Source organism: Ischnura elegans, assembly GCF_921293095.1.
Source record: "Ischnura elegans chromosome 13 unlocalized genomic scaffold, ioIscEleg1.1 SUPER_13_unloc_4, whole genome shotgun sequence".
NCBI lineage: Eukaryota > Metazoa > Arthropoda > Insecta > Odonata > Coenagrionidae > Ischnura > Ischnura elegans.
The window spans coordinates 2821407-2840229 of NW_025791660.1; the positions used below are offsets into that span (position 1 = coordinate 2821407).

General features: G+C 37.1%; 1 protein-coding gene across 1 annotated transcript in view; it reads left to right on the top strand.

Annotated features, from left to right (window-relative positions):
* The window catches only part of LOC124173285 (zinc finger protein 23-like), a 32785-nt gene that overhangs the window by 2458 nt on the left and 11504 nt on the right, over positions 1–18823 (top strand). The window contains exons 3-6 of the mRNA XM_046552804.1: positions 3931–4098; positions 6207–6329; positions 7493–7612; positions 13806–13937. Coding sequence (XP_046408760.1) covers positions 3931–4098; positions 6207–6329; positions 7493–7612; positions 13806–13937 — 543 coding nt within the window. The remainder of the gene's footprint in view (positions 1–3930; positions 4099–6206; positions 6330–7492; positions 7613–13805; positions 13938–18823) is intronic.

Here is an 18823-nt window from a genome sequence, read left to right on the forward strand (position 1 = left end):
CTGGAGGGCTGCGGAAGATTTTGGGAAGCGGCGTGCATAAGACACATTTGCTGTAATTTTATGGTTTTCAATACCGAATCAACTTATTTATTCTATCCTATTTTTTAATTGAACTAATGTTTCAGAATGGCTCTTTTAGTATGTAGGTACTTGAAGTTATCTTCGGAGTAATGTGTATTACAGGTTTTAGAATGATATGGGGGAATATGTATTTGTTTTGTTCTTATTTATTACATCTGCATGCACTTTGCTGCTTGCGGCGAGCCTTAATGGCTTTGCAAGAAAAGTTTTTCATTTTAATTTGGAAATTTATCAGTACAAGTAATACATACAAATAATATTTTAGCATACACCAACCCTTGCTAGTGTAGACATCTTATCTCTGTGGCCGTGATGACATTGCTTGAATAACTAATTGCAGTTACGATGGTTAAAAAAATTTCTTATGCCTATGTTTGCAGCAATTAAAATAAGTGAAATACTTATCACTGCATAATTAAAATGGAGACTACAATATGTACTGCCATGATGAAGCTTCGAACCCTGGCCCCCGGGTGACAGCCAGAGACGCTCAACTCTAGACCAACCAACCCATTTGTGCATCTGTGCATTATTTTGAGATTATACAGCACTTGTTACAAATACCGCTTGAAAATTAATTAATCACAGCCAAACTAAGGCCCATTCAATGGATCCACTATCAGTTTAGAGATGTGTTCGCCATTCTGAATGCCATAAAAATATGGCATTGGAAAAGGCAGAGCAAGGTACATGGTCTCCCATTGTTAGTAGCACTTGTTTATTCCCCATATCTAAATTTTTTATCTTAGTGATTTTATCTAAATTCAGCATGAATGCTAGCATAATTTTTAACATTAGGGCCTGTGCATCAGTCAAATAATGCCAGATTCTTAGAAATTTGGGATCTGTGCCCCTGATAAAAGTTGACAACTATCTCGCAGAGGGCACATTTCATGTCTTTCATTTCTGTCCTTTGTTTCGTGGGAAATATATTGCTGTTTTTTGCAACCTAGAAAACAAGATTTTTTATTAAGGTTTTATTTTTTAGTTTCTGTATTTAGTGATTAGAGTAAAAAACCAAATTGATCATGTCTTGACTGAGGATAGACATAAAAGCTGCATCACAGACGTTAGAAGCAAGAGGGGAGCAGAATGTGGAACGGACCATTACTTGATAATAATAAAAGTAAGGCAAAAAGTGTGCAAAAACAGAAGAGATATACAAAAGACAAAACAAAAGTTTGATCTCAAAAAACTTGATAACCCAAATATTAGGAAAGAGTTCATGATTAAACTTTCTAACAGGTTCCAAGCCTTAGAAAAGGAAGAAGAGGATTCTATAGAAGGAAAATGGAAAGTTATTCGAGATTCAATTCAGGAAGTAGGGAAGGAAGTAGTTGGGTTCCAAAATAATAGAAAGAACAAGAAAACTTGGTTCAATGAAGACTGCCGGCAAATGATAGACGAGAGAAAAAAAGCCAAGGCAGGACTACTTACAGATGACAACCATGAAAAAAGGGAAGAATATTTAAGAATTAATAGAAAGACAAACAAGACACTGAGGACCGCTGAAAGAAATTTTGTGAAAGATCAGTTAAAGAAAGCGGAAGAAGACAGAACAAATAACAATTCTAGAGAATTTTTCCGTTCGGTGAGATATTTCAAACAGGGTTTTAAACCTAGAACATTTGGGGTCAAAGGTAAAGATGGCAAAATTACCTGTAACCAAAAAGATATCCTTAATATATGGAAGGATTACTTTAGCAACCTCCTTAATGCGGGCAGGACCCCAGCAGAAGAAGAAGATGAATTATATATATATATATATCCTCAAATACAGATCCAAGATCCATCTGAGGAGGAAGTATGCAACGTGATAAAAGCTCTAAAAAACCACAAAGCTCCTGGAGAGGATGGTATACCAGCAGAATTCCTCAAGGCCGGGGAAAATGCTCTCTTAAGAAAGCTGCATGCACTAATAGTGAAAATATGGAACGAGGAAAAAATACCAAAAGAATGGAACCTCTCTATAATAGTCCCGCTGCATAAAAATGGAGACAGGTTAGTATGCAGCAATTATTGGGGAATATCTTTAATAAACACGGCTTACAAAGTACTGTCCAAAATACTGTATAACAGAATACAGGAATACTCGGAAGAAATTATAGGAGAGCACCAGACAGGTTTTAGAAAACAAATGTCTACGATTGATCAAATTTTTATCATTAAACAAATCTTATCAAAATATTGGGAGTTCAATAGAGATGCGCACCTCCTCTTTATTGATTTTAAGAAGGCGTACGACAGTATCAACAGAAACCAAATGTGGAAATATCTCAGGAGAATGGGAATCCCAAACAAACTAGTCAAACTGGCTCAGATATGTACAGAAAACTCAAGTTGCAAAGTACAGATAAATAATGAATTTTCAGAAGGTTTTGATGTAGTCACGGGGGTACGACAAGGAGATGCACTCTCACCATTGCTTTTTAACCTGTCATTAGAAAATGCACTTAAAGCCGTAAAGGAGCAACAACCGGGGATTGAAGTCGGCAAAAAGATAAATCTGCTAGCTTTTGCAGATGACGTGACCTTATTGGCGGAGGATGCAAATGGGTTAAAAACTCTTGCAGAGTCTCTAATAAAAGAAACCAAAAAAGTAGGATTAGAAATTAGCAAAGAAAAAACAAAATACTTAATTGTTGGTCGACACGCAGAAAATATAGAAGCAGAGGCTTTAAAAGTCCAAAATTATACCTTTGAAAGGACAACAAACTTTAAGTACTTAGGAGTAACCATAGAACAGGAAAATAAAGAGGAAGTAGAGATAAATGCAAGGTTACTTCTCGGGAACAACTGTTATTGGGCTCTTAAATCATTGCTAAAATGTAAACTTCTGTCAAGAAAAACTAAATCAAAACTGTACAAGACAATAGTACAACCAGTAATACTCTACGGATCCGAAACCTGGACTTTAACAAAAAACCAGGAGAGGAAATTGATAGTTTTTGAAAATAAGATCCTCAGAACAATATATGGTCCTATTAATGAAGATGAAGTATGGAGGATCAGAACCAACAAAGAGCTCAGAGAATTATATACAGATCCGGATATAATAGCGCAAATAAAAAGCAGGAGATTAAGATGGGCCGGGCATGTAAAGAGGAGAAAAGATGAGTCCATGCTAAGAATGGTATCTGAAAATCAACCCCGAGGAAAACGTCCGCTTGGGCGACCCCGACTTAGATGGCAGGACCAAGTGAAAAGGGACTTAGGGAAGATGAGAGCAGATGCAGAATGGATGGCGGATAGAGATAGATGGCGACATGTTGTTGGTGAGGCCAAAAACCTCCTGAGGTTTGAGTGGCCACATAGGTAAGGTAAGGTATTTAGTGATATAAAAAGGATGAAAGAAAGTATGCATAATTTAATTTGTAAAATTAACAAATGTTTTTTTCCTTTTTTATTTAATGACTCTTATACCACATTTTAAGTTTTTATTAACAAATCAATTTCCACAGTTACCCAATATCATACGATAACATTTTTCCTATCACAATCACAGGGATTTATTACACCCTGTATTGTCTTTCAGAGTTCATTTTTTAATATAAATAAAAGGTCAACAACATAATAAATACATTGGAAATATGTTCCACACCAATGGTTCCTACTATAAGGCTCCAATGTTGAGATAAGAATAAAAAGCTATTTTGGCCATTATAAGAAACTACTCAGTAAATTATATTTGAGGAAGCAAATTACATGTTAGAATAAGAATCTAATTTTTTTCATTTTATTAACTGAAAATTCCAATCCTTATTCCATTTTACAAGAAGCCCTAACTAAAAAAAGGGAATGTTGATTTTAAAAAGATAAGTTTCTTTATCACTCATACTTTCTTTGCAGAGTATTGAAGGAGAAGGGGCAGCAAATGACCCTTTGGGGTCTTCTGTGGATACAAAAGAGGGCATTCAAGGTGTAAATGAAAGCACTTCAGAGCTCGCCTGCTCAGTCCAAACCACTGAAATATATATTCCTGTTCAAAACTGCCTACTATCCAGGAACGATAACTTGGTAAGTTTTATTCTCACATGCTGTGTAACCTGAGTTGACCCCCCCTTCAGCTGTACAAATTTCTTGTATTTCTTGTACAAAGAAAGAGGGTGCCTGTCATAAATGTAAGTAGGTATTTCAAAGGGAAGTCAGACAACATATGTGCAAACTTCAATTGTTGTGCTTTTCCAGTTGTAATTTGTGAGGCAGTAAGCCGAAACAAACAAATCTTTTTTCATGCAAGTCAACATCAGTTGTATAACACTGCTAATCTTTTGATAGAAATGTCTTGTATCCCATGAAGTAGACATTTGGATAAATGTGTTTAATCTCTGTTCAAGCCAGTAGTCTTGGCTATAACTAGGCTGTGTCTCATGATTGCCCTCTATTTGTTCAAGGCATCTTCCTCTTTTATTGTTACTAAGGAGCCAGCAAAAACTGTTGTGGTACTTCTTTTTAAGCCTGGGTAAAGAAAAGGTGAAGACAACCCTAGTAGAAAAAATTGTGTTCTTTTGGTGTTCTTTATATGTTCATTCAGTGTTCAAGTGTTCTTTTGATGTTCTTTTGGTGTTCTTTTATGTTCACCAATTTCTTGGTGTGTTCTTTTGATGTTCAATTTATGTTCTTTTTATGTTCATCTCAGTGAACACAAAATGAACATTTTTCTTTATGTTCATTTTGTGTTCCCTTTGAGTTCATTTTATGTTCACCATGGTGAACACAATATGAACATTTTTTTATGCGTTCATTTTATGTTCACTTTGTGTTCATTTTATGTTCACCATGGTGAACACAAATTGAACATTTTTTTATATGTTCATTTTATGTTCACTATGTTGAACACAAAATGAACATTTTTCTTTATGTTCATTTTGTGTTCCCTTTGAGTTCATTTTATGTTCACCATGGTGAACACAAATTGAACATTTTTTATGTGTTCATTTTATGTTCACTTTGTGTTCATTTTATGTTCACCATGGTGAACACAAATTGAACATTTTTTTATATGTTCATTTTATGTTCACTATGTTGAACACAAAATGAACATTTTTCTTTGTTGTTCTTTAAAATAAACCAGTATAAAATTCTCATTCCTTGGAGGTGATTGTGGATAACTGCAGTTCATGTGTCATGACAAGTAGCTTTACATAAAACAAGTAATACAGATGATTTTGGAGACTTTGTCTACCAAAAATGAGTTTGAATTTCGCCATCTTGAAATCCACAAAACTGTATTTTTTAGCAGTTTTCCATAATATTTCTAGAAATTTAAAATAATGAATTTCCGGGAAAATTATCCCAAAATGAAGGCATATCATCAAAAAATGGACATTGAACGATCCGAGAATGCAATCAAGGAACACCTGAAAACACTCTCAATATGTACTTTATTGCATACTAAGCAGGGATAAGGCCTGAGCATTTGGCTTCCACTTCTAAGATCGTTTCTAATAAAAAAATCTGGAAATAAAATGATATGAAACTTATCCAAACACTGACATCTGATTCGCAAAGATGTGAAAGTGTTCATGGTAGTGATGGGACTTCCGTGAAAGCTTTTTCTTTGTTGTTCAACAAAATGTTCTTTTTATGTTCATTTTGTGTTCTTTTGATGTTCAAAAAAGTGTTCATTTTGTGTTCAAATTATGTTCTTTTTATGTTCACAGACGAGTGTTCATTTTGTGTTCTTTTTATGTTCTTTCTGTCACAAAACACATAAAAAGAACATAAAGTGAACATTCGGTGAGCATAGAAGGAACACAATTTGAACATTAAATGAACATAAAAAGAACACTGAATGAACACACTTTTTTCTACTAGGGAATTCATTGTACTGAGGAACTTCGATCTATAATTCCTGCTGTTGTGCCCCTACTGCAAGTGGCTTAAACTCTCATTTGAACAACACGCTTTTTGTGATGTAGCTCTCTCTTCCCTAGTTGAACATTAATTATTCAACATTAATAATTGAACATTAGATTCTGAAGTTATTTCTGTGAGTCATAAGAATTTCATGAGTATTTTGGCCATCTGGAGTGGTCTCAAGTAAAAGAAGAGTTTTTATTATTGGAAGAGGTTATTATTGTCTTGCCATTATTGAGTGACGCCCGTTATTATATGTCTTCTAGATGTTTGATATGAAAGAGGAGAATGAAAACCACCTCATTGAAGAGAGTTATCCTGTCCGGCACACGCCTGATCATGCTAGAACTTCAAGTGATGTCTCAGACCCATTGGCAACTGATGGCTTGGTGAGTGTACTCTTGATACATGCTCACACATATAAAACCATTAAGCCATAAAATGCCAATTCCGAGTGTATGTACGTAATTAAAATATTGCAACGCCCAAGCAACACGGCAGAGAGAACAGCAGCAGGCTTATTGCTTCCCCTTCCCGCTAGCCTCTCACACTCTTTGTGTTCCTCTGTCCCATGATTGCCCTCTATTTGTTCAACTTTTCCTCCTTTATTTCAACTAAGGAACCTGCAACAACTGTTACGGTACGTCGTTATAAGGCAGGGTAAAGAAAAGATGAAGACAAGTCAATGTACAGTGGAACCTCGGCACGGAGCATCAACTGAGGGCGAGGGGAATCGGACAGAGCAGGGAGCAAAGGGGATGGCAACTTTGATCAGCAAAGTCACCACATTTTTGCGCCACAGTCGTGCATGGTATAATGGGATAGGGGTGGGGTGTAGCAGATAGCTCTTCCACCGTTTCCATTGTAGTTTGTAATTTACATCCTCAGATGTTTTATATTAAGCATTTTACTCAATGCTATGCTATTATTCTGAAATCAACTAAATGTTTTCTGTCGTTTCTTTCACTGAATATTGCTAGATCATTATATTCAATGTGAGTTATCAGAAGCCGCATATTTACTTCAGTGAGGGTGGTTGGTTTTCGTGAAATAAAGAATACCAATATTAGTTTACTTGTTTACTGAAAACCAAACACCTTGTACAAGGAAATACAAAAAAAATTGTTTTAGAAATTTAGAAATCAATCAAAGGGAAGGATTAAATTTTAAGAGGCAGTTTAACATGGTAAATTTTCTATGTAAATTTTATTTATAGCTTTTAAATTTACACTAAATTGGCTGTTCAATAATGTTTACGAAAACCCTGCACAGCACTGTCGGACTGTCAGCACAGGACACACAGACACAGCACTGTCAGTTGATTGTTCGTGACCTCCATCTAACATTCCTGCTGTTGTGCCCCTACTGTAATTGCCTAAAACTCATTCAAACCAAGCATTCTTGGTGACGTAGCTCCTCCCTCCCTAGTTGAGCATTAATATTCTGGAGTTTGATCTGTGAGTTGCAAGAATTTCATGAATGTATTGGCCAGCTGGTGTGGTCGCAAGTAAAAGAGGGCCTTTACTGAGTGACACCCATTATTGTCTTCTAGTTTGATGTGAAAGAGGAGAATGAAGATCAGCTCAGTGAAGGGAATTACACTGTGCTGTACAAACCAGATCCAGGTGGAATTTCAAGTGATGTCGTAGATCCATTGGCCAGTGATGAATTGGTGAGTGTACTCCTGCCTTGAATAGTTTACTGTCGTTAACTTACTATTCCTGCCTGTACTCCTGTTTTTCAATGGCATGATGTCATTTCATTGTGGAATATTCCCAAACCCACTCAGTGGTAACCAACAGCATTTTCCCTTGTCTGATCAGTCATGAACAACTACAGAAGAGCTTTCATGAATGAATCGCTAAAAATGAATGATTCATTGCAAATAATAGCGCTTGTTTATTTTGCCACAATGGCAGCTCAACTCAGCTCACTTAGCCAGTGAGCTCTTTTACATCATGGCACTGAGCAGTGATAGTTTTTGTGATCATACAAGCACAGTTATCACTACCGATCAGCACAGAGCAAAAGGGGCATTAGGAATTGAGAGTCATACTAAGTGCTGTTGCATTTGCTACACTGTAACAGAGACACCATGTCATCATGATGCAGCTGCTAGCCAGATCCAGTGACAGAATTTGTTCCTTATGAGAGATTGTTATTCACAGGAATTAGATTGTCGGAGATGTGGCTGTTTTAGAAAATTTTATTAGGAAATTGTAACGAGGATAAGGAGTTTTTCCTTTATTACCGTTGTGGATGTATGCAATGCCGTTTTATTGCCAAAAGGAATCAGCTGTTGGTGGCAAGAAATGATTTTGATTTAGTTTGACTCCATTTCTCTCCTGCTATTGTTCAGCGTTTAATGTCAATTTGTACGGTAATTAATTATAATGATATGGTTAAGTCCTCAAATTTATGAGCGAGTAAGTCACCAGATAGGTCCAATAATGTTATTCCTCCTTCTTTTCAAGGCTTTCATTAGGTTAAAAATGGGATTAATAATTAGATTTTATAATGGGGACTAGGAATTTATCCTTCATTGCCATTTTTAAATAGGATGTTAAGTGGGTCGTTTTCCAAAAGATATCAATTGCCATAGATGTGAATTGATATTGATGTACTGTAACTCAATTTTTTGTTGCTTCTGTTCATAGTTTTGCAACACCTCAAGTTTTATTAATTGTGACGTTCGATGTTTAAATCTTGGAGTTTCGTAACATAAGCCCAGACACTGGGAACTTCAGTTGTCTTTCATTGATTGGATGAGGGTTAGACTCCAGAAAACAAGAATAATCAGTAGTCAGAGAAGTAATTGTGATAAAATTGCAAATCATTTTCAGTCAACATAAATTTTGAGGCAGAAATATTAAAAATCAACAGCATTAAAATAATCAAAAATTATAATTCATAATCTCAAAAGGAACTTTACCAATAATTTGAAAAATAAAGTGCAAAGCTGTGTTTGTCTGTGAGCACCAAAAATGAGTTGGGGTCATTCCATATCAAATCAACCAATATTTTGACCAAATGACACCCACCGACTCGGATTTCCATGAAACTTACCATGGTCATACATTTTGGTATGATTAGAAATTGTGTGCAATTTTAGCCTCCAATTGTCATTTGTTAATGAAATATGAGCAATTGAAATTTGGGTGTGACCCCTAAAGTGCCGCAACGTGCAACACATGCTGATTTCTATTTTCATCCATAACTCCATTCCTGTGAGATGAAAAGGCATGATTTTTTTTTCTAATGCTAAGTGGTCCATAATGATCTCACCATTATCATTAGATATTCACTGCATGAAGTAATTCAGCTGCAAAAAAATAAAGTTTACAAAAAAATCTCCCTTGCACTATTTTTCATTATCAGCATCCACAGGGAAAGGCCATGCGAGTACAGACTCCTGGTTTAGTTTAAAGTAATCACTAATGTATGAGCAAAGATCCTGATGAAAAAAAATCGTGAGTCCGGCGCTGCTTTTAGTAAAAAAAAAATACTCGTTCATGTTCATGGGAAAAAATGGCTCTCTTTCAAGGCACCTAGAAATTACACAATTTGGAGGAAATATAAGCTCAATGATTAAACAACTATCATGATTATACAATATTGGATCATGCATTATCTCAATATATTGTATGCTACTGGTTCTTAGTGTAGGAAACACAAAGGCAATCATGTGAATGTACTCCCCCACTTACTGCTAATTTCGTGCTATCAGAACTATTCGAGCAGAGGGAGTTTTAATAAAAAAACTGCATGATCCATTGTACTCTATTACATTCTACATACCTTTTAATCTGTGTCCAAAGACCAAATACATTTCATATCCAGATGTATTTACATCACAGGAATGTACATTATCTACTGTCAAAGGGAACCGTCATCAAATCATTGGAATTGAGAAATTCCTCAGGTACTTCATCCTAATGCTTATTTTCAATGTTTCATTTAGTCACTCTATATCATTGGAAATTTAGGCAAAAAGAGTAAAATTAAATTAATGACCTTACCAATTGATTTGAAAGTGGGCCTTCTCTTTTTAACTGGCTGTCCACATTCTAAGATGTCTCATTGTTTTTCACAAAGTCTAAATATTTTTTTCTTATGTTGTTCACTTCCTCCTTCAAGAAGTAGTATGACCTCCTAGAGCTAGTGGTAGCATGAGAATTAAGCACACACAATAGGTGCCCTTGTGACACACGACAAACATCATATCTCTCTGGCCAAGAGAATGAAGGTGAGGGCCCTTTAGGTGTCATGAATTTAACTGAAATATCACCATCTTCGTGGTTGAAAGCTTTAATTGCTCCAATGTACCAGGGCTTGCTATAAATACACACTGCATATGAACCAACAGCCAAATTATCTGGGAAATCCACTGTTTCAGAACAAAAATCAAATATAATGCTGTACTGATCATCCAGGCCAGTGAACTTTGCAGCGACTTTTCTATCTGATAAAGGCACAAAATGATGGAAATTTCTTGTTCCTGGAATTGTTTTTGCCTTGGTGGATCTTTCAAGAAGTTTACTACGTGACCAAGCCACATCCCTAAACTTAATGTAATGGATTTTGATGTTTTTCATATTATCTCTACAGAATTCATGCATACCGGTGTTGTTTGTTATTTGCTGTGCCATTCGTTTAATGGTACCACCTGTACCATCACCAGAGGACTCTCCATGGCTTGTGGAAAAATAGACTGGGTTGCATTCATTCCATAGTCATTATAATAATGGCACAAATTTATAAAAGATTTGCAGTTTTTATATTGCCCAGCATATCCATCTGTGAAGTACTGAAACTCTTGGATCATAGGCGAAGTTCTCTTTAAAAATTTTATCAGGTGACATTGCACCTCCATAACCAAGGTTACATTATAGTTAAGGTCATCAGATATGAAACAATAAGATGAGGTAGTGAGTGCACCATCTTTCTTCTGGTAAATCAAGCAAGGGTGTATGATGCATGATAGATTGGTCCATTGATATTTTTGAACTTCAACCTGAATTAAAAATGAAAATTTTTCACTAAATTCCATTACGATAGCTGCCTTATCATGACTGAGGGTTTCTTTTCTTATTTTAAAAAACGAGGATTGTTCTTAGGTGACGTAATAATGTGGTATCAGTTTATTCATTTTGAGGCATAGAATGTCCAAGAGTTCATCAATGGATGATATATACAACTGAAGTTCTGTTCTATACGTGGAAACCCACTGCCTATATTTCACTGTATCAGAAGGGTCATATTCACAAAATTTAGAAATGATGATATACTTTAGCCTGGAAGGATCTGGACAGTAAAAACATTTTCTGAGCATAAAATCTGCATTGTTTTTGTCACAGATGATGATAGTGATCAACTTCTTATGCTTCCTTCAATTGCAAGGCATTAATTAGCAGTTTCACATTTTGATGTATGACACAAACACAAACTGAATGAATTCTAGAAGCACCAGCCATCACACACCATTTTGGCTGAAGTGAACAAAATCTGGAGAACCCAATTTTTTCTTGTGGATATTGCTCTTTGAAGAGCACTTAAAGTTTCTTGAGGTTATATAAAATCAACCTCTTCTCCATATACCTACTCATTCTTACTCACACTGACTTTATCTTTGACTTCAGGAATCTGTCTAGGATTCTTGTCAGGCTGGTAAAAAATTTTCTCCAGCTCTTCTGTGGAGTTTAGACGTGGTTTCCCAGCACATGGTGATGGCATAGCAGGAATTCCCTTCTCATCAAGTAACTTTTTTGACTGTCTCACAGTGTAGTCTGAAACATGAAATTCACTTATAATCCTTTTCCTAGACCAAGATAAAGGGGCCAGGGTCAGCATTTGAATTTTACCCTGCCAACTAACTGTTGGCAATGAGTATTAATTTTAGTCAGCAGGCCATCCAAGTTGGCTGCCTTTCGCTTGATGAGTTGACTGTCACTCCCATCTTCATTGCTACTTATATTTTCCAGGGATGGATTCACTAATTTCAATGCACCAGACACTTTAGAAGCAAGGTAATGCTTAGCCTGTGTTATCTTTCCTTTTCAATGTGTCTACTGTGAGAAGACAAAGAATGTAATTTCAAATGAGAGCTGTCTAAAGCCTCCAAGCTGCAGTTGGCTTCTTCATATTTTCTATCACTTTCCAACACAGTCTTAACTGATGTAAGTTCTCTCTCGCTTTCCTCACTGCCATTGGAAACAACTTCACTTTCAAAAATTTTGGAAATCCTCTTGTCACACCTACAGCAAAATTTTTCTCCAGGCTTCACCAGGATGCCCGCTGCTCTCATAGACTTAGACTTTTTTTTAGAGGTATGGTCCTCACAGGACCTTTATGTATGGCAAAAAGGGTACAGTATTTAAGCTGATAACACTCGCATTTCTTTAAGTAGAAAGAAGACGATGAGAGCACACAAGTCAATATAATCTGAGGTTTCAGGAGAGATGGAGTGGAAACGTGACATAATGAAGAAGGAGCAATTTCCACAATTTTAAATTTATTGGTACTACCGGTTTCGCTTTACAGCATCATCAGTTACCTGATAGGTAGCTGATGCATGATCCAATATTGTTTAATCATGAGTATTAGCTTATATTTCCTCCAAATTGTGTAATTTCTAGGTGCCTTGAAAAAGAGCCATTTTTTCCCGTGAACATGAACGAGTATTTTTTTTACTAAAAGCAGCGCCGGACTCACGATTTTTTTTCATCAGGATCTTTGCTCATACATTAGTGATTACTTTAAACTAAACCAGGAGTCTGTACTCGCATGGCCTTTCCCTGTGGATGCTGATAATGAAAAATAGTGCAAGGGAGATTTTTTTGTAAACTTTATTTTTTTGCAGCTGAATTACTTCATGCAGTGAATATCTAATGATAATGGTGAGATCATTATGGACCACTTAGCATTAGAAAAAAAAATCATGCCTTTTCATCTCACAGGAATGGAGTTATGGATGAAAATAGAAATCAGCATGTGTTGCACGTTGCGGCACTTTAGGGGTCACACCCAAATTTCAATTGCTCATATTTCATTAACAAATGACAATTGGAGGCTAAAATTGCACACAATTTCTAATCATACCAAAATGTATGACCATGGTAAGTTTCATGAAAATCCGAGTCGGTGGGTGTCATGGCCTGGTTGATTTGAAATGGAATGACCCGTTGAGAATAACTCTTTCTAGTCGACCGATGTCACTGCGATGAGGGCCCGTGATCAAGAGGGCTACCGCAACCGGGAACAGTGATAGAGTGGAGTGGGGGAATTTAGAAAAGAAGGGGGGGATTGCTGTGTTGTCCAAGTCAGTCGAAATTTCCTGGGAGGTTCCCTTGATGACTTGTTGACTTCTGCAACCCTTTTTTTGGGCATTTCGAAGGCATTTCTGTGGGAGGAGGGTTACATATTTTTGGGAGGGGTTTACATTAAAAAATGCTAATTATTTTAAGATTTTCTTATTCTTAGCTTTTGGTCAATTTGTCTAGAAAATCAGAAGTTTATTTTAGAAATAAGTGGTCTTATAGAGGTAAATAATGTGAAATTATTGGCAAAAAATTACAATGATTGTGGAAGTCCACAATTTTATGAGCTAATAAGTCTCAAGATATGCCAGATGAGGTGATTGTTTTCTCTTGCTCAGGCTTTCATTTGATTATATGAGAAGGAAGAATATCGTTATTACCCGAATCTTGCTGGTCCATTAAGTTTTTTCTACAAAGAGGGCAGAATCATTCATCATGATTTTTTAATATATACAGATTCCCTGTAATTCAAATATTTTGTGTGGACAATTTTGCTTCTTGTACCTAATGATTAAAACATATGTCAATGAGTGTTCCTCTCTTCAATAGATTGATCGGGAGACATTCAAGTGCTCTTCTGTTAAAGAAGATCAGATTAGTGATGATGAAGATCGTTATGTACTCAATGATTGCACTGATGGTGCCTCAAGCACTCTGATGTATGAGACCTCTTCTAATCAGGTAATAAACTCTGCAAATTATTGTGTGTTGGACATGAACTGAATATGAACACTATCGCTATCATGATTCGGAAGTCCTACAATTGGTTTCATACTGCCCTCCATCATTGTGTACCATCTGCTTACCTCTTCATGTTCATGGTCTTTATTTATTTATTTATTTATGTCACACCAAAAACAGCACTAAGGCCTTTACATTGGGCTTATAAACAAAATAAATTATATAAATACAATAATGAACATGTAAAAAAAATAATAATATCATAAGTAACAATCATTTTCAGCTTATACAACAGATACAAAGGTCAGTGTCAGAAAGATAGACTTTTCACTTGGTTATTAAAATTAGAGCGGGAGGCGAAGATGTCAAGAGAGGAAGAAGTATTGGAGACTGAATTGAAAATAGAAGGTAGGCGGGAAAAGAGGGATCGTTGAGATATTGCCAGACGGAAGTTGGGCTGGTGTAGAAGTTCAGTATTGCGGGTTTTGCGACCAGGAATGCGTAGTGAAAAGAAGGATAGGAGATCACTGGATCTGAAGGACCCATTTAAGATGCGGTAAAGAAATTTGATGTCTAATGTCAATCTGCGGTGGTTGGGGTGTAATAATCCAAGTGAAAGAAGTATTTCGGCACGTGAAGAGAATCTGAGGTGAGGTATGCGGTGTCGAACTATTGCTAAGAAGAAATTGAGTGGACGGTTGATTAATTTTAGTGTGGTGGGAGAAGCAGTTGACCAAATGGGGGAGCAATATTCGAGGATGGGTTGCACACATCCGATGAATACTGATTTTAATGCACTCGGTTCGGATATCTCGCTCATGCGATATAGGGTCCCAACCACTGCCATAGCCTTGTAAACAACGGTTTTTATATGTTCGTAAAAGGTTAACTTTTGGTCAAAAGTGACGCCTAAATCGGAGTGGGATAAGACAGAGGGAATCGCAGTAGATTTTCCAGGATTCACACGCAACTGCCATTTATTGCACCATTTCTCTAGCGATTGAAGAGCAGTTTGTAAAACCAGGGAATCAGCCGCGGTGTTAACCCTTTTAAATATTTTACAATCGTCGGCATAGAGGAGAACACCACAACTAGAGGGAAGAATGTCATCAACAATGTCGTCAACGTAAAGAGAAAACAGAAGTGGGCCTAATACACTGCCTTGAGGCACGCCAGAAGAAACGGGTAAGTAATTCGACGAAAAACCTTCTATTAGAACTCTTTGGCTGCGGGAACTCAGGAAATTAGAGATTAAACATAAGAGAGTGCCATGGATATTAAAACGCGACTGGAGTTTGTGGATGAGGAGGGTATGATTAACAGAATCAAAAGCTTTAGAAAAGTCAATGTAACAGACATCCAGCTGGGACCTGTTTTCGAAAGCAGAAATTATATGATGGTGCAGTATAGAGAGATTGGTCAGGCAGGACCCCCCAGGAAGAAAGCCATGCTGCGAAGGCGATATGTAAGGGAGAGTGAAATGAAGTATGCGGTTATGGATAATGCGTTCAAAGATAATAGATAAAATTGGTAATATTGAAATGGGTCGATAGTTCTCAACTATGTCCCTAGGGCCAGATTTCAAAATGGGGGTTACATTTGATTTTTTCCATTGAGAAGGAAAAATTCCAGATGAAAAGAACCTGTTGAAGATTTTTGAGATTGGAATGCAAAGACTGGTAGATGTACGATTGAGAAATAATGAACTAATGTCATCGGAACCCGTTGATTTCGCCGTGGGCAACGAGGACAAATAAGATAACACTTCTGGAGGAGTGGTGGAGGCAGATCCGAGGGAATGAGTGGAAATAGGCTGGAGAGGAGGGAGATAGGTGTTCGGAAGAGAATGGGCGAAGTTGGAATGAAAGTAATTGTTGAATGCTGAAGGCCTAGAGTCCCCTGTATACGATACACCACCAGCAGATAGTGTGCTAGGGATGCGAGCTGTTCTTCTTTTCGCGTTAACGAGGGACCAAAACCTTTTAGAATTAACATTAATATCGTCCAAAATCCCTTTCACGTAGTTAGCGTAGTCACGGCGAAGAAGGAAGCGGGTGTGGCGACGGAGGTTTGCAAAGATCTCACGGGTCTGAGGACTGGGGTGACGCTTACATAGTTTCCAAGCGGCACGTTTATTTTTTAGCGCTAAAGAGGTTTCTTGGGTTAACCAGATGGGCCGCTTCTTCGACACTCGTCGCAAGGGGACGTAATCCGCGATAACAGCATGAAGAAGGTCATAAAATAGTTGAAGGGCCTCGTCAGGGGACCCGCACTCCAGGAGGTCCCAAGGAAGAAGAGAGAGTACGCGGTTAATGGCTGGCCAGTCCGCTTTGTTCCAACACCGGAAAACCCTGGCAGGCGTTGAGGCCGAGGAATCTCGACGGCTGGGGGATAGTGGAAGGGCCAAGGAGCACTCGAGAGAGTCATGGTCTGTGGTGAAAATATTTCTCCCAGGAGCAACGGAGTTCACTTTGGAGGAGGACAGAATATAATCCAGCGTTGCCGAATTTCTTGTGGGGAAAGGATTACACTGGTTGAGGCCAAGACCATTCACGAAATGTTCAAGGAAAAAATCGTCCATTGGATTGCGTGGGGAACCAAGTGACGAGGAGGTCCAGACGATTGATAGATTAAAATCCCCAAACAGTAGCACATCACCTAATGCACGGGCACGTAGCACAGATTCAATTCGTTCTTTTCGGTCTTCTTTTCGTTTGTATCCTCAATAATGGGGATTGGTCAAAAAGAACTGAACTACCAAAACAAATGGTTCACTCAAATGAACCGGTTCTAAAATGAACAGTTCTCTAAAATTCTCAGTTCACTGTTTATGACAGCCATGCACACGTTCTGCTTGTATGGTATGTATGCTCAAAAAGAGGTATTTTGAACTGCAGCTTACTCATGCAAGTGCGTTGCGGCTACAACTGATGGTGGGTAAGATGCAGACCATCCAAGGCCACCAAAGTGCTTCATAGATAACCGAACCCCTCCCCTTCCGTCTCTATTATACCCCTCCATCCACAAATATGGACAGTCAAGCTGCTGAGCAGTTCAAATCGTCTAATATTTCGAATGGGTGTTCAAAATTTTTGGTATGTTTTACCCGTTCGTTTTCTCAGGGTGTCATTTCTCAGAGGCCAGTCTTTTCCATGCAGTGTTCATTTTGCATAGGGTATTCATATCTTGGAGGTTGTTCATTTTGTGGAAGGTGTTCAATTTTGGGAGGCCATTCCTCTGGCTGTTCATTTGGGATCTTACATTCATTTTGATTTCGTGTTCATTTGAACATTTGTGTTCAATGCACAGCATGTGATGGTTCAGGTTCATGGTCAATTTAAGAGTCAGTTATCTGTTCATAATTTGTGTTTTGGTTCAAATTTGATTAAAACATTAGTTTAAAACTTTATTTTGAACAGTTAAATTAATGCAAAAATTCTGTTTCAGCCAATATAAAATTTAAACATACTTTGTTTAACCAGGTTATATCCACTTTATATTTTGCTGTGAAATTATTTGTGATGGCATTAACTTTTAACTGGGTTAATCTATATTTTAACCTGCATTAAGAGGTCTTAACTGATGATTTTGGGAAACAAAAATTTGGCTTCAACTTTCCTCTTATTACTTGTTTGTAGAGTAATAAGATATCGAAGGAGAAGTACCTGTTATTCTTCCAGAGAAAGTCCACAGAATATCCATCGTTTTCAAAGGAATGAAAAATGCATGTAATTTACGGCAATTTTATTTGATGACATTAGGTTTTTCACGTTGCAACATTTTATGTACAATATTGTGACCACTTAGCTTAATTGCACATAATTACACCACAAAGCATTTACTCTTCCTTTGCTCCCCATGTTTAATATTTAAATATGTTACAGAATTCTATGGGTGCAGCATAATTGACTATTTTTTACATTCTACCAAAAGTACTAATTTAGCAATGAAACAGATTATTTCTCACCGCCTTACACATGCTATTATTGCCAGTTTGGGGAAAACTTATGATGTTCTACTTATAAATACATAATGAATTTGTATTCAGTCACTAGATGTTACAGCACCTGGAGTAAGCACTACCTATCAAATGTCCATGCAGAGTAAATTGATCCTTCCTATTTCCCCTTTGAAGTTATGCATCTATTGTTATATAAAAAGTTCATCTACAGATTTCTCATATTTATTAGCTCAGGATACCCTTCCATTTTATCTTGTCTGCCTAAATTATATTTTTTGTCATAGTAGCTTTGAGGGACATCACATGGATTTTGCTATGTAAATAAGAGGTAGTTGGTGTATAGTAATGTGGTAAGTTTAAAAACATAATTAATTAGAAACACTATAAATTCCTGGCATTAAATACCTTGAGGAAGCTTGCACGGAATAAGATTATATCCAGGAGAACAGCGTACCACCTGGTTTCATCTCCTCTATCTTCTGAGTTGGACCTCTTCACAGCCAAGTGGTGTAATCGCTGGTTCAGGAAAGCTGATGGAAATCAAGGAGGGGAATGATATGCTGGGATGAGGTCTTGGAGGGGGAGAGAGATGATAGGACGAAGTGGATTAATTCTCCCTCCAAACTGCATTCAGTGGGCTGGTTTGGAGGGCTGGTTCAGAGGACAGCTTTGGAGGACAGAGTTCAGAGACAAGAGTTCTGAGATTCTTTAGAGAAAATTCCTTTACTCAATAACCTTTGCATGAAAACTCCTTTGCAGGAGATGTTCTGCAGATAAGTTTGGGGGATTTTGGGGTAATTTATGGAAGAAAGTATTGCCATAATTTTGGGGAGGGGTTAGCATTAAAAATGCCACATGATTTTAAGATTTTCCTATTCATAGCTTTTTATCTATTTGTCTAGAAAACCAGAAGTTTTTTTTAGAA